This window comes from Guillardia theta (assembly GCF_000315625.1).
Source record: "Guillardia theta CCMP2712 unplaced genomic scaffold GUITHscaffold_18, whole genome shotgun sequence".
NCBI lineage: Eukaryota > Cryptophyceae > Pyrenomonadales > Geminigeraceae > Guillardia > Guillardia theta.
Window position 1 is genome coordinate 807,206 of NW_005434656.1, and position 13,883 is coordinate 821,088.

Sequence of the window (13,883 nt, forward strand, 5' to 3'; positions counted from 1 at the left end):
AGATGGCAAGATGGTGGGTGGTCTTCCTCCTCCCGCCACCCCCCCCCGTCGGGGGTGTCAAAGTTGTCGTCTCCTTCATCCAGGGGGGGCGAGAGCAAACAGCATCAACACCTTATCGTTAAGAAGGAAAGGGGTTCTGGGCCCTCCTCCCGATGACAGGGGGGAAGGGGATTCATGAGGGAGGAGAGGAGAAAGAACGGAACCCTGCCGGGCAATGGCCCCCCATCCCAGGAACGCCGTACCGTGAGCAGCACTTGTTCGGTTCGTTTCCCCCAGTAATTTTCTTGTCTTGCATCTACTCCATCCTCGTGTTCCTCCTCCTCCTGTCGCCGCCCGCACCGGCGGCGGTCGATTCTTCTCCATGCTCATGCCCTGGGGTTGGGGGGGGGGGAGGAGGAGGAGGCGAGCATGAGGCGAGGAGGAGGAGGAGGAGGAGGAGGAGAGCATGAGAGCGGTGCTTTCATGCGTATCAACCTACATGTGGATATGAGCCGTAGAGGATGAGAGGAGGGAGGATGGCAGGCGGTAATGTTTCGTTCTCATGCTCGTCCCTGAAGGTCCCACTTGTGATCGCACTTGGGCTCGGGGTAGCAACAGCAGGCAACAACCCCTCCCCTCTCACGGGCTTCGGGGTTGTCACGTTCGCTTCCCTCATCCCCGTGATCACGGTACCTCTGCTCCCTTGGCTCTGCTTGCCCTGGCGGTGATTCCTGACGTCTGCTACCAGGTCCTCTTGCTCGCGCTGTCGCTCCCTAGCAACATCCTGGAGGAGCTGGAGGCGTCGACTAACTCCCCTTCCTTCCCCTCGGTCTCCCTGTTGCACTTGCAGCCTCTTCCTGGTTGTGAACTTTAGTGCAGCTGCAGAAGGGAGCCAACGAGCCCTCCTCCTCCTCCTCCTCCTCCTCCCTGTGGTACGACCAGACCCCCTACGCTGAGATCATCGCTGGGGTGCGAGCGCTGGTCCCGCTCGCTGCAATCATGATCTTCCTTCTTCGATGTATCCTCCGGGATACTAGACAGCTTCTTGTCAGTCAGGAGGCGGGGAGGAGTCGGGAGATGCTCTGAACTTTGTGCCCAGGTCACACTCGAGCTTACCCCGGGCAGCAGCGTCATCTTCAAGGCTTCTGCAGCCCTCCTTGCCGCTCAGGTCTGTGCACTTCCCCCCCGCCCCCCCTCCTCCTTCCCCCCTCCTTCTTCCCGCTTTGCGAATCTTGAGCAGTACCTACTCTTCCTCTTCGTTTTCTGCCCTCTCCCTTGTCCCTCCCTCTGTCCTCGTCCCCCTCTCTATTCCCTACCTCCTGCGATAGAGTAACGCTCCTCCTCTGCAGATCGGCATCATAGTGTTCAACGTAGGCCTCACTCAAGGTCTCTCTAAGCTGGGGACCATGGTAGGAGGCGTCATGCCCTCTGCCTTCACGAGCATGGAAGAGATCAAAGGTTTGATCTCAGTCCCTGTGATGTTGAGCTGATCCATCCTCGTCCACTTGAATCGCCTCGTCCTTCTCCTCTCCTTTGTCCTCTTCCTCCCTCTCTTGCTCCTCCTACTACTACACCACCACCACCACCAACACATTATCATCATCATCATCATCATCATCATCATCATCAACCACGACGACAACAACACGTATCCTGTTCTCTCTCTTTTCTAAATCCCGGGGTTCCCGTTTCGCCTGATCCTTCTTGTCCCTCAGGATCCCCCATCTGGGGCAGAGAGCTCGGCACCTTCATCGCTGTTCTCTTCGCATGGGTGAGAGGCATGAGGGGAGGAGGAGCCTCCGCTCACAACGTTGGCAGGTTCTCGGCTTCGGAGCTACTCTGGCGGAACCAGCTCTTTTCACCCTCGCGGTCACGGTGGACCGACTCTCTCGCGGGAAAATCACGCAGGTCACTTCCTCCCTGTCCTGCCTGCCTGCCTGCCTGCTTCCCGCCTCCATCTACCTGTCCACTCCTGCCCTCCCTATCTTTATCTAGCCTTCCTTCTTCGAAGCTGTATCCTGCTCCATCCTTTGTTCCCATCAGTCTCAGCTCCCTCCTTCGCTTTCCTCCTGCCTGCTCTGCCTTCCGTAACCTCACTCCTCTCATTAGCGTCAAGTTGTGCTGTCCGTTGCTCTTGGTGTCGGGACAGGAACCGCGTTGGGTCTCCTCAAGATCGTCATCGGCTTCCCCCTGCTCCCCCTCCTACTCGTAGGCTACACCTTGGCGGTCATCCTGACAACTATGGCCGGGGAGATCCTTATCTGTGTTGCCTGGGATTCAGCTGGGGTCACTACAGGGCCAGTCACGGTGAGAGGAGGCAGGAAGTAGCAGAGGAGCGATGAGCGAGAGGCGGCGGATGGAGCCAGAGGAGTGTGGGGAGAGGAGGGAGAGAGGAGGAGCGAGCGAGCTGATGATGTCCCAAGGTCCCTCTCGTCATCTCCCTTGGACTCGGCCTCGGCCGAGCGCTCAATGCAGCTGACGGGTGAGCTTGTGAGGGGGGCGGCTGCTTCTCGAGTCTTATCACCTCTTTCCTTCACTCTCGTCTCTCGCTCCTCCTCTTTCTCCCCCCTTCCCCCTATCATTCTCTCTCTTCGCTTCTGCAGGTTCGGGATCTTGTCGTTGGCTTCTGTTTGCCCGGTACGCCCCAGTATCTCACCTCCCCTAAACGCTCCCTCCCCTCCCACTTCCCACGTCGCCTCCTCGCTCTCTCTCTCCTGCTCCCCCCCCCCCTTTCTCTGTTCTTGAGTCTCTCCCGCTTTCATCGTCCCTTGCCCCTCCCCGCTAGCTGCCTCCTCCTTCCCATCCTCTTCTCCATGAATCATGCTGCTTTAGATCATCTCCGTCCTCGCTGTTGGCATCATCAAAGGAGACGGTCAAGCTGACCGCCGCCATGGCGACGTGGAAGCTCGAGGAGAGTACGAGCTCTCGCGAACAGATGCAGAGGAGGCAGGGGATGACGACTGAGGCGTCGTAGGAGTGACAGAGGGTGGAGCTGGGACAGACCTGGGGATGGGGAAGGAGCAAGCTGAAGGGAAATGGTTGAGGAATGTTGGAGGGAGGAGAGGTCGATGGGAGGGGAGGAGGGCGAGAGAGGATCGGGAGACAGGACGAGCTTCAATTAGCGCGTTCATGGGAAAAGGGGCTGACTCAAGCAGATCTCCTCAACCAGAGGATAATCACAATTACGCTTGTTGTCGTCAAAATCTCACTGCTGGCACAAGCCAGCATATATACTCATAAACACATTCAACGCTGCCGCACTCGCTCCTCCCCATCCTCTGGCACAGCGAGCGAACACGCTGTAGGAGGATCGAGGGGAAGAGCTGAGTCGACTCCAATGTGATGCTGCTGCTGCTGCTGGTGCTGCTGCTGCTAAAGATAATGCATTGCACAGCTTATGCTACTTCAGCGGGTGAAGAACAGTACAGGAGATGTTTCTCAGTTCATTCAACGAGCATTTGGGTTTTAAAGCAAAAGAAAACTTGGGAACTCAAAACTCTCCTATCAACGGCACCAATGCTGCATCACAATCATCCAGCCCGGGTGAGCGCCTCGTAATCTTCCCCTTGCAATCTCCTGCTCTAACCCCCCCCCCCCCAACCCCTTCATCCTCCTCCGGGCCTCCCTCAATCAATAATAGTTGGTCCCGACATTCGCAGGCTTGCCCCACGTCGAGCCTCCAGGTGCACCTGCACGCGCCACGTAAGCGCATGACCGAAGCTCCTCCTCCCTCCCTCACCCCACGGGTTCTCCCAGTATGGCTCTAAGGTGGCGACTGCCGTCTTTTTTCCCTTCCATGTGTCCCTAGCAATGGTTGAGGATTACGGCGATGGCAGGAAGAGCAGGGTTGGGACTCGGAGAGATAGAGAAGAGGAGTGGAGGACGGTAGAGAGTGTGGAGAGGAGCATACGAAAAGCGGGAGAGGGCAAGCAGAAGGCGAGAGGGGTGGAGATTGCGGTCAGGGGGGGAGTAGACGAGGAGGATGAGGGAGTCTGACAACAGAGTCACTCACCATGATCTTCCCGATGCGTCGGCATTGCATCCGAGAACAACAGCCGGGCCCTCATTCGCAAAAGAGGTTCTGCATGACTTTGAAAGAGGCAGCGTATCAGTGGATCGTGCCAGCATCACCGGGTCTACTCTACCTGTCCGAGCTCGTTCACCTCATAGGGATCGGATCCAGTCAAGTTCCACAGGAGGGAGAAGACCATCTGTCTGCAAGGGCGTCTCAGCGTCTAAGAACTCAAAGGCAACTTGGCAGTGGACACACAACCATTTGTTATCACAAACTTGTTCAACCAGGACTCTCCATTCAGCATGCTATCCTTGACTCCGAACCATCTGCTCCTTGCTATCGTCCGGCAAACTTCCTGCTCCTGTGGGCGTTCCCTTGCTCGTCGCAGCTTCGCATCCTACCTTCTTCCCTTCCATTCCCTTCCTAGTCCCATACTAACCCCATCCCCTCCTGCCATGTTCTCTATTTCTGGGCATGATAACGTTCGTAACTGTCAAGACTAACAATACCCCAAACCGTCCAATAACCGTCAAAAGGTGGGGTAGGATCGCCCTTTTACTCAAAGTTAAGTAAAACTCAGTACCATGACGATCGGGAGAGTAGAGGAGGCTTGAGACCCCGGCGTACAAGCCGCTGAGCCATACGGCGAGAAGAGAAAAGACAGCGAGTATAATCCTTATGCTGGCGACTGCTGTCCTCCAAATTTAACTGATACTTGTTGTGTCATGTTAAACGATAGGGGTGGGGTAGGTATCACTGGCGATAGGGTGGGGTGTGTGGTGAGGGGACCGTGACCCCATCATGACCAAGGGAGTTGCAGTGAAAAATAGAAGCACTTTCAAGTTGAGAGAGCCATGGCCGGGGCCCGGACCGTGAACGATGGCACTGCAGTGGCACGGGGCCGGACAGGGTGGGGTGGAGCATTGTGGGCTAGGGTAGTGTGATGGGGTAGGGTGCCGGGGGAAGTTCGGAAGGGGTTCTTTTCATTCAACTTAACAGACCCCAGTGGGCCACCGTGATTGCCAGTTGCTTGTGACACCGGTACTTCAGTTATACACCTATAGGAGATTATCATGAGGGGTGGTACGGGTCAGGACTGACTCGCCGAGTTGCCGGGTGGGGTCCGTTCGGAGTATGTAGGGGTCACTGAATTCGGTAGAACTGTCATGGGAGAATCCTGTGGTTTCACAGGGGTGGGGTCATATAGGAGTCGCAGGTACCCGGCAGGCTCGATCTACCGGGGGTCAGGGTCACGACCCCTGAATCAAGGCGCAGGCAGGATGAACCCCCCACCCACCCTCAAGTGGATGAGGGGGTGAAGTTGGGAATAACCGGGGGTTGTTGGCCCGCCACTCGTGTACCCTGAACTAGTTTAGCACCCTACCCACTAAGACCCTGAATCATCCACCCACCCCAGCCGGGGTGTTCATGCTGCCCACCCCCTCCCGGCTCAAAGTAGACGCCCTTGCTGGGCTCTAACTTTTAAGATCAGTATACCCCTTCTGCCAGTCTTCTCACCAGGCATGGACCGGGTACTTCCATGAAAGTCTACATCGAATACCCCATTTGTCCACCACCGGTAGGTCCTCAGTGTGGTCAAATTCTGGTGACCCCTCCCTCGATATTTTGACCACCAAAACTCTACTTCGAAGGACCCCTAGGTGTTACTACCCCCACCCCCTAGAAGAAAGTGCAGGTGTGCAGCCCCCAGTCGATGCGGACAGCAGGGCGTGCGACGGAGGGAACCGAGAGCACGGTGGAGTGGAGTGGAGAGGAGAGGAGAGGGCGGTGAAGGATACATTGATTGAGAATGCACGGGCACCGAACAGATGATGCGAGAGGATCAAGAAAGAACAGGATGGATGGATGGCAGTAAAGTGACTCAGGGATTATGAAATGGAATTATTTCAGGTTGTGAGAGAATCAGAGATAAAGATAGCTACGATGAGGGCAAAAGAATGATACCAAGAGACAAATAGGAGGATCAAGGGGTTAGAAACGGGGTTGAGTCTCTGGCGGTGAATCTGATGCACTGGAAAGGCAGCCTTGGATGCTGCGAAGGCTACGGAAATGAGACGCTTCTTTTGAAGGTGCTCAAGTAGCATAGAAGTACCATGGTGGCAACCCACAGTTAGTGAGATAGAATGAGAGCAGCAACGGTGATTTCTCTGAGTCCATGGGAAGAGTGCAGACATTCTTACTTCGCGATGTCATGGTTGTGTCCCTGTGCAATGCGATGCAGCACTGTGCCTCCTCGCTCCATCAGCAGAGCAATGAATCATGACGAGTCCAACCAACACTTCTATCGCTGACGCATCTCCGTAGGTGACGTCACAACGACTTTGTATACAGCTGGTTTACAGGAGAACACTATCAGGGACAACTCACCCTCCTTCACCCGTCACACATCATGAGTTCGAGTGATTTGAATGATTGTACGGCGAGGTTGGGCCCCAAGCTTCAGTTTGGAGCAGCAAAGCACAACTGGCAAGTGAGCGATGTGACCAAGACTGAAGTGCGAGGTAAGAATTACTTGAAGGATAAGCAAAAGATTCCATCAGCTGCTTCCGCTTTCAACTTGGTCAGCGTACACGGGTTTACATCAGCAGACAAGATAAGGTTTGCTACAAAGGATCAGAGGCTACAGAAGTGGCCGCGTACATTGATCCCTGGGACGAATAGACCGAAGTTCATGTTCGTGATGCATTTCGATGTCGAGCCACAGCACCTGATCCTTGCGTTTGAATTGAACGAGGAGGTCTTGGAGACAGACAAGCCATTTGCGAGGACCTGGAAGAGATTTTTAGAGGGCAATGATGCTTACAAGTCAGAAAGGGTGAAGTTGATCACTTCGTTGGTTCAAGCAAACTGGGTGGTACGCAAAGCCGTGGGGAAGCCAGTGCCTGCAATCCTAGGAAACAAGCTGACAACTAGTTTCTATCAAACTGACGATCTGCTGGAAGCCACCTGCGACGTCACATCATCAGTGTTTGCACGTGCGATCCTGAGCGTGATTCGAAGGGCTTGCAAGGACATTGTGTGTGACCTGTTGATATGGATTGAGAGCAGAGAGGAGGACGAGCTTCCAGAGAGAATATTCGGGGGTGTGAGGTGTGCTCTGTATCATCCTGCAGTCTTGATGTGTTTGACGATAGCCCTTCCAGAATCATCAACATGGACATGGTGAGGTTTGATCCCATCGACAACAAATCCGTTGGACTCGAGGTAAACATTTTCATTCTGCATCCTCCGTCCAGTGACCGAACTCCTGCGTAGCCGTCAAAGGACATCCCCCCCGACGAGGTGACAGCGATCTTAGAGCAGGAGAGTTCCAACTAGAAGTGTTGCTGTGCTAGCAAGCATTTAACCTCCCCCTTGAGGGACAGCAAGTCGGGGAAGCAAGCGGAGTGCATCTGCTGTTGTTAAGGAATGGCCGGTGGGAGGCTGGGTGAGGGAGGATGGAAAGGAGCAAGGAGGAAGATCTGCTATACCTAGTTGTCACATCGACTTTATTAGAATCATTTCATCAATTCTTTATCCTCCTTCATGGCAATAGGTGTACTTGCCCCGCTCCGCGCCCATCGTCCCTCGTCTTTCCATTCCTCCTTGTCCACTCACAGCGTCTGCGGAGGAACAGGACTGAGAGGAGGGCTTGCAATGTGCTTCCCGAAGGCCGCGCTCATGTCCACGGCTGCAGACAGCACCATCACTTACAGCACTTGAGAGAGAGAGAGTTCTCACCTTGCTTGTCGAGGGGGTCGTGCGACGGCGAGTCGAAGATGCAGTTGCTGGAGCCCATGAGATGGTCTGCATCCGTCTCGTCGATGCGCAAGTGCATGATCGACTGGCCCGCGAGCTGGGCCTTGCGATGGTTCTTGAAGAGGAAGATCAAGCGGAGGATGCGGAGGAAGTCTCGGATCCTCAGCGCGACAAGGGGGACCCACTCTTGCACCCCGTTCATCGTGGAGGGCATGAGGATGAGGAAGGTGACGGTGAAGAGGCAAAGGAGAGCCACCGCCATGTCGAAGATGTTGGACTTGGAGCGGAAGAAGCTTGTCGGGCTGCCCTCGGCGATGTACCGGATCATCACCTCGTTGACCAGCATCGCCACCATGAAGAGCTCGAGCCCGATGAACCAGGTCGTGTGCGGCGACCGGTGCGGGTCCGCCAGAGTCACTACAAGCTCCACCACCGTCACCAGGATCATGAGGCCGTAGTAGAACTTGGCGATGGGAGAGTAGATGAGCTGGGATGCCGCTGACTTCCAGCGGTCAGCCGAGGTCATCCGGGAGGAGGAGACCCGCATGTAGCTGGGCCCGTCGTCTTGGAGGTAGAGCATGCCTCCCTCAAGATCTTTCATCGTCCCGTCCACCGCCTTGCTCAGGCCGCCGCTATAGCGCGCAGCCGTCGCGCCCCAGCTGGAGTCATGTCGGCGGTTCCTAGTGGCGCTCTCGGCTGGGAGGTCCTTCATCTCTGTGTGCTGCTCCTCCCCCTTGTCGAACCAATTCTGATTCAGAGACAGAATCTTGACCAGCGAGTCCTTCCACGCCCTCACAGACGAGGAGGAGGTCACGTTGGCGTCCTCGCCCTCCGCCCTCTGCCAGTCGTCCCGTTCCACGGAGAACTCGAGGCTCGAGCTAGACTCGCTCAGCGGGGATCCCGGCACCTGGTCTCCTCCATCAGCAGCACTCGCGCACAGCCGAGACTCACCTGGAAGCTTCGCATCCTTCATTCCTCATATCATTACCCTGTCACCTCCTGTGCTGGCAGCTACACAAGTCAGACGACCCAACGAGATCGCAGCAATCGACAAGACAACGGTCATCCTCATCTTCACAACAGCCTTACTTCTTGCTCCTTCCCTCGTACGTGCGCTGTCTGTCTGTTCCTTTCCTAGCTCATACCCTTGTGCTTGCACAGCAAGTCTCCTATGCTCCATGAGAATGACCTTTCTTTTCACTGTTGTGGCGTTGTCCTTCATTTCCATTCCCAAAATTTCGTCTCCTCCTCCATTCTCTCCCTCCTCTTCCTCCCTCTTCCCTCGCGCTCTAGTCAGCCTCCCATCAGGCCTCCCCAGCTCTCCTCTTGTCTCCGCCTTTCCTCGATCCGCGCTTCTCTGCATGCATACCTTCCCTACCTCGTTCCCTTCCACGTCCTCCTCTCCTCCTCTCTTCTCCTTCCTCCTTCCTCCTTCCTCCTTCCTCTCCCCTTCCCTCCCCTCCTCTCCCTCCAGCACCCCCATCCCACACCCCCCTGCCTGCATGACGGTGCATTTTAAAACCCCTTTTAAGGGCAAAAATGGAGGTGGAAGGAGAGATGCATGTGAGTGGAAGGGGTGGACGCGAGCATGCGGAGGGAAGAGGAGGAGGAGGAGGAGCGGGAGGGAGGAGGAGCGGGAGGGAGGGAGGAGCGGGAGAGGCAGGAACAGGAGCTTGAGAAAGAAAGAAACTAGCGGTTCCAAGGGATTGATGATGGCAGCGACCTCGTGTAATGTATCTTATGAATTTAAGTGTGTTCAATAAAGTTTGGCATGTATGCTGAATTAAGTTTTGTCATGTATGACTTGCAAGCCAAGAAGTATCTGGTGAAGCTTTTCGAACTTTCTGTGTACGAGTGCAGATTATGCAGCTGGTGCATTTCAAATGTTGTCCCATCTATCTCTTCATTTCATTCATACCCAGACATAAGTTGTAACGCTCTCAAGCATCCCACACGCCTGACCCAACAACAACAGGACAGCGGCAGCGCAAGTTCGCTATCTGCCCGAACCTCGACCTCGACTTAAACCCTGGCTTGTATCTACTTCTTGACCTCAGCAGCAGCAGCCTCGGAGGCAAGCTTCAAGTGCTCAGCGGCCTGATTGTGAGCGAAAGCCTGGTTCTCAACCTCCATGGCCTGCAAGAGAGCGTGAGCAACAGAGGTCCGAAGAGACTATTTGCCTCACCTGCTCAGCATCACGGACGTACTTGGCCTTGTCCTGCCTGATCTTGGTGAGATCAGCAATGGCACTCTTGTAGTTCTGCACGGCGGACTTCTTGTCGACGTTCAACTCAGTCACAGTCTTGGCGGTGGCCTTCTCCCCAGTGGCAAGAGCAGCTTCATCCTGCTTGAGCTCCCTCTTGTCCTGCTTCAGCGAGTTCTGAGCGTTGTTCATCTCGTAGGCGAGCGCCCTCTCCTTCTGGACAGCAGCCTGCTCCAGGAGCGACCCTCTCTGGTACTGCTGGGAGAGGAACTCCAACTTGTTCAGAGCCTGCTTCCTCCTAGCGCTAGCCTGAGTCAAGTCGGATCCGAACATGCTCATGTACGACGCCGCCTCATCCGCCTCAGCCTCCAACAACTGAGCCGTCTGGACAGACTCGTCCGCCTGCTTTCTGTACATGTCAGCCTTGCTAGCTTGCTCCTTGGACTCCTGCGGCCGTATCAGCGAAGTTGCAGCAGATGGAGTAGAAGAGGACCTGAAGGAGAAGAGCAGCTTCCTGCTTGTTGCCCGAAGAGATTGCCTTGGCCTTGAGCTGCTGGGAAGCTCTCTCTGCCAACATCGCACCTGCATCGAGTCTGTCAGATGCCTTGAATCCAAACAGCATGATGATACCCATTCTGAGCTCCTGATCCTGCTGTCTGGCAAGGCGAGCCTTCTCACGAGATTGCTCGATGCGAGCTCCGAAGAGCTTGTAGGCATTCTCAGACTTGGCCTACACCACACATGAGCTGGCGGAAACCTCATCTGAAACTCTCTCACCAAGATCTCGTCGGAGGTGCGAAGCTCCTTCTTGGCTGGCTTCACCTCGTCGAGGGTCTTCTTGAGGGCCTGGCGGACCGCAAGGATGTCCTTGTGGAGCTTTGGGAGCGTGTTAACGAGCTTCTTCTCTCCCAAGTTCCTGGGTCCATGTGAGAATTCCGAGTGGGTGTCAAGAGATCTCTACATCTCTCTGGTGACGGCTGCGCGCTCCATGGTCCTGGGCCAGATGTAGGCGAGAGCCTGCCTCTGTGCCTGCAACTTGCGGCTGCTCATCCCGTCAGCTCGCAAGCACCCACAGCGCAAGGACTAGTCACTTGAGCTGAGCAAGACGTTCGTCCAGCACGATCTGCTTGTTGCGAGCCTCGATGAACTCCTTGTCAAGGATGACTCCCGATTCGACCTGTCGAGCTGGTTAGGCGGGTTGCGATTACTACTCCTACAATAGTATCACCTTCTTCTGAGCAGCCAACTCCAAGCTCTTGAAGATACGAGCATCCTTCTTTGCCAAACGTTGCTGCAGTGAATTCAGAACGAAGTCGACACCATGTGTCATCTTGCGCAGTTACCTGAGCAGCAGCAGCGAGCATTTCCTGCCTTCCCTCATTCTTCACGGCGCTGTAAAAAGAATATTTAACGAGATCGAATCAGAGAGCAGACTACAAACCTCTTGTCCAACAACTCTGTTCTGTTTGATCCATACCCTGCAAGGAGCTGGAAACATGTCATCAGAACGTGTACAAGACCCGCTGAGTTTCTCAGAGGCATGCTATGCTATAGAAGCTGATGGGCAGCTTCACAATACTTCAAGCATACACAAGCGTGCCACTGACATAACAGGACAGCAGCGGCAAATTCAAGATTACGGCATATGCGGAGACATGCAAGGGAGATGGCAACTCCTCAACAAGACAATAGAGCAACAAAAGTGTTCATACGAAAGCAAAGGTTGAAGCATCCTCAAGGAGGAGAAGGAGATGAACATGAACAGCAAGCAGGAGGAGCATGGATCTACATATTTCATTGCTGCATCGTATGCTCACCAGGGCCGCGCAGAGGATGGCGACGGCGCACGCTGGCAGCAAGAAGCGGAGAGCCATGGCGACAGCGAAGGGGCAGCGTCCAGTCAGAATTTGAAGGGGTGGGGTTCGAAACGAACGGGTAGGGGTAATCACCCCATGAGGAATTGGAAGCAAATGAGCTATCAATTGGAGGGAGAAGTGTCTTAAAGGGTGGGTAGCCCATTGCAGGGGTATTTCTTCGAAAGGGTGGGGTACATTCGATTCGAAATGATTTCAATCTTTGTATTCTGCTGCAAATCGAATAAAATCTCGATTTTGGTTTGGTCGGTTTGTGAGGCCCTGAGGCGAGCTCGGCATTGCTAGAGGAACGGCCAACATGTCGCGACTCCTTCTGGCGGTGGCGATGGCTGGATGGGTAGGAGGAGGTCTGGGGATGAGGAGAGAGGAAGCGATAGAGAGGGAGGAGATGGTGATTCAAGCCGTCCGGCCAGGAAGGGAGGAGAGTCTGCAGGACATGAAGGCGAAGGTATATATGAAGATGCAGGGTATGGCCAGGGCAAAGTCCGCTGTGATGGCGAGGGAGGCGAAGAAACCGAGGCGCGAGCATGGATTGTCTTCAGCTCTTGAGTCCATGGAGCTGCTGATGAAGAAGTTTGTAGATGATAGGGACTCTTTCAGGAGGGACTCTTTCAGCAAGGGGACGTGGACCAAACGGCACAAGGGGCGCGATCGGCACCATGAGACGCTTCCTGGCCCTGAGTGGAGCTTCGTACCGGAGTACATAGGTTCTCTCCGACCAGGAGGAGGAGGGATCCATTGGACGGGGAACTGCTTCAACGAAACCTCCTCCGAGGTCAACATGGACCCCCTGCACAACGTAAAGGTCACCGTTGAGATGCACTCCCCGGTAGCCATCTTCTGCGAGGACGCGTACTTCATCGCGACCCCCTTCCGGTACGACCTTGTGGATTTCCTTCTGCACGGCAAGTACGAGATCAACTGGGGAAAGATGGAGGGAGAGGAGCTGGAAGACATGACTGCCAACGGGGTACGGATCTTCCGACTACCGCAGTCCGTAGCGAGGACCATTGTTGACACATGGGAGACGCTGCAGCTGTTTCTCGGCGCCTTGACGGGAGGACCTGGCGTTCCTCGCAGTGTAGCAGACAAGAACCTCAACTTTCTGAGCAAGTATGCCAACTACCAGATGCGACCGACTGCTAGCTTGGCGACCGTCGACCCATCGCGCATGCGCAGCGGCGACATGATCGGGGTTGTGCGCCTGGACGGGCTGGACCCGCTGATCATGTGGGGGACGGGATCACATCTCGGACACACGGCGATCCTGATGAGAGGAGGCAACGGGAGCTTGTACGTGTGCGAGTCACAGTCGAAGAGCAACTACTGGCCGAAGGACTCGATCCAGCGGACTGAGTGGTCGCAGTGGGTGGAGTGGGCGAAGAAGGCGAGCTACAACGTGGTGTGGATGCCCCTGCGGGACGACGTGCGGGAGAAGTTCGACGAGGCGTCTGCGATGAAGGAGTTCGAGCAGCTGGAGGTCTGACGCGGGGGGAGAGAGGAGAGAGAGGAGGGGGAGATAGGATAAAGGAGAGAGGAGGGGGGGGGCGAGGAAATTTCAAAGCTGTCTTCACCTCTTATCCATCCCGATGAGGAAGAACCGTTGTCGATCGCTCGAGGATCCCAGGATGGCACCCCTGACATCTTCATGACCATTAGGGCAGTCTCTATGATGACAAGAAGGAACACTCTCACAAGGAGGGAAGAGCGAGAAAATTTCCTCTGCAGAGTTTGTTCGGTCGATGCCTACCAAGTCTTTGCCCTGTAGCAGCTACAAGGGATAAGGTAGAATCGCAGAGATGATCTCGCTCTTACATCCCCAAGTTGACGAGACATGTTGCCAGTGATGGTTGATGGCGGTTGACAGTCTGCCGCAATCACGCTAAAAACAGTTGAAATTACAATAAGAACACTTGTATGGTGAGATGGTATCGGCCATCCAACAACATCACGCGTAGATGAGATGAAAACATGGCAGTTACTGAAAAGTGTGGTTGAAAGACGAAAGCAAAACTGTGGTTAAGGGCATGTATACAGTCATACGACATCACAA

At 55.0% G+C, this 13,883-nt stretch overlaps 6 protein-coding genes across 6 annotated transcripts in view; 3 read left to right on the forward strand and 3 right to left on the reverse strand.

Moving 5' to 3' along the window:
• GUITHDRAFT_136128 (hypothetical protein) overlaps window positions 1–2,943 on the forward strand; it is a gene marked incomplete at both ends in the record, with an annotated part of 3,767 nt that extends 824 nt beyond the window's left edge. Inside the window, 11 exons of the mRNA XM_005836390.1 lie at window positions 558–668; window positions 728–808; window positions 859–948; window positions 1,079–1,147; window positions 1,329–1,437; window positions 1,695–1,750; window positions 1,798–1,887; window positions 2,089–2,286; window positions 2,403–2,461; window positions 2,583–2,616; window positions 2,812–2,943. Of these exons, the coding sequence (XP_005836447.1) occupies window positions 558–668; window positions 728–808; window positions 859–948; window positions 1,079–1,147; window positions 1,329–1,437; window positions 1,695–1,750; window positions 1,798–1,887; window positions 2,089–2,286; window positions 2,403–2,461; window positions 2,583–2,616; window positions 2,812–2,943 (1,029 nt within the window). The remainder of the gene's footprint in view (window positions 1–557; window positions 669–727; window positions 809–858; window positions 949–1,078; window positions 1,148–1,328; window positions 1,438–1,694; window positions 1,751–1,797; window positions 1,888–2,088; window positions 2,287–2,402; window positions 2,462–2,582; window positions 2,617–2,811) is intronic.
• Window positions 2,944–3,609: 666 nt separating this feature from the next.
• On the reverse strand, window positions 3,610–4,451 carry GUITHDRAFT_136129 (hypothetical protein; the record flags this gene model as incomplete). Its single annotated transcript, XM_005836391.1, has 5 exons — window positions 3,610–3,668; window positions 3,719–3,783; window positions 3,992–4,068; window positions 4,125–4,194; window positions 4,396–4,451. The coding sequence occupies 5 exons, from the start codon at window positions 4,449–4,451 to the stop codon at window positions 3,610–3,612; spliced, it is 327 nt and encodes a 108-aa protein (XP_005836448.1).
• A 2,028-nt stretch (window positions 4,452–6,479) lies between these two features.
• On the forward strand, window positions 6,480–7,106 carry GUITHDRAFT_47973 (hypothetical protein; the record flags this gene model as incomplete). The annotated part of the gene is made up of 1 exon (XM_005836392.1): window positions 6,480–7,106. A coding segment is annotated over one exon (627 nt), but the record flags the coding sequence as incomplete, so codon positions are not given.
• A 502-nt stretch (window positions 7,107–7,608) lies between these two features.
• GUITHDRAFT_104998 (hypothetical protein) lies at window positions 7,609–8,975 on the reverse strand (the record flags this gene model as incomplete). The annotated part of the gene is made up of 3 exons (XM_005836393.1): window positions 7,609–7,685; window positions 7,736–8,704; window positions 8,750–8,975. 3 exons carry the CDS (start codon window positions 8,973–8,975, stop codon window positions 7,609–7,611), a joined length of 1,272 nt encoding a protein of 423 aa, XP_005836450.1.
• Window positions 8,976–9,793: 818 nt separating this feature from the next.
• On the reverse strand, window positions 9,794–11,498 carry GUITHDRAFT_104999 (hypothetical protein; the record flags this gene model as incomplete). Its single annotated transcript, XM_005836394.1, has 11 exons — window positions 9,794–9,889; window positions 9,939–10,403; window positions 10,450–10,538; window positions 10,587–10,686; window positions 10,734–10,872; window positions 10,918–10,998; window positions 11,048–11,133; window positions 11,185–11,247; window positions 11,300–11,348; window positions 11,398–11,434; window positions 11,477–11,498. The coding sequence occupies 11 exons, from the start codon at window positions 11,496–11,498 to the stop codon at window positions 9,794–9,796; spliced, it is 1,227 nt and encodes a 408-aa protein (XP_005836451.1).
• Window positions 11,499–12,128: 630 nt separating this feature from the next.
• On the forward strand, window positions 12,129–13,316 carry GUITHDRAFT_136132 (hypothetical protein; the record flags this gene model as incomplete). The annotated part of the gene is made up of 1 exon (XM_005836395.1): window positions 12,129–13,316. One exon carries the CDS (start codon window positions 12,129–12,131, stop codon window positions 13,314–13,316), a length of 1,188 nt encoding a protein of 395 aa, XP_005836452.1.
• Window positions 13,317–13,883: the final 567 nt, after the last annotated feature.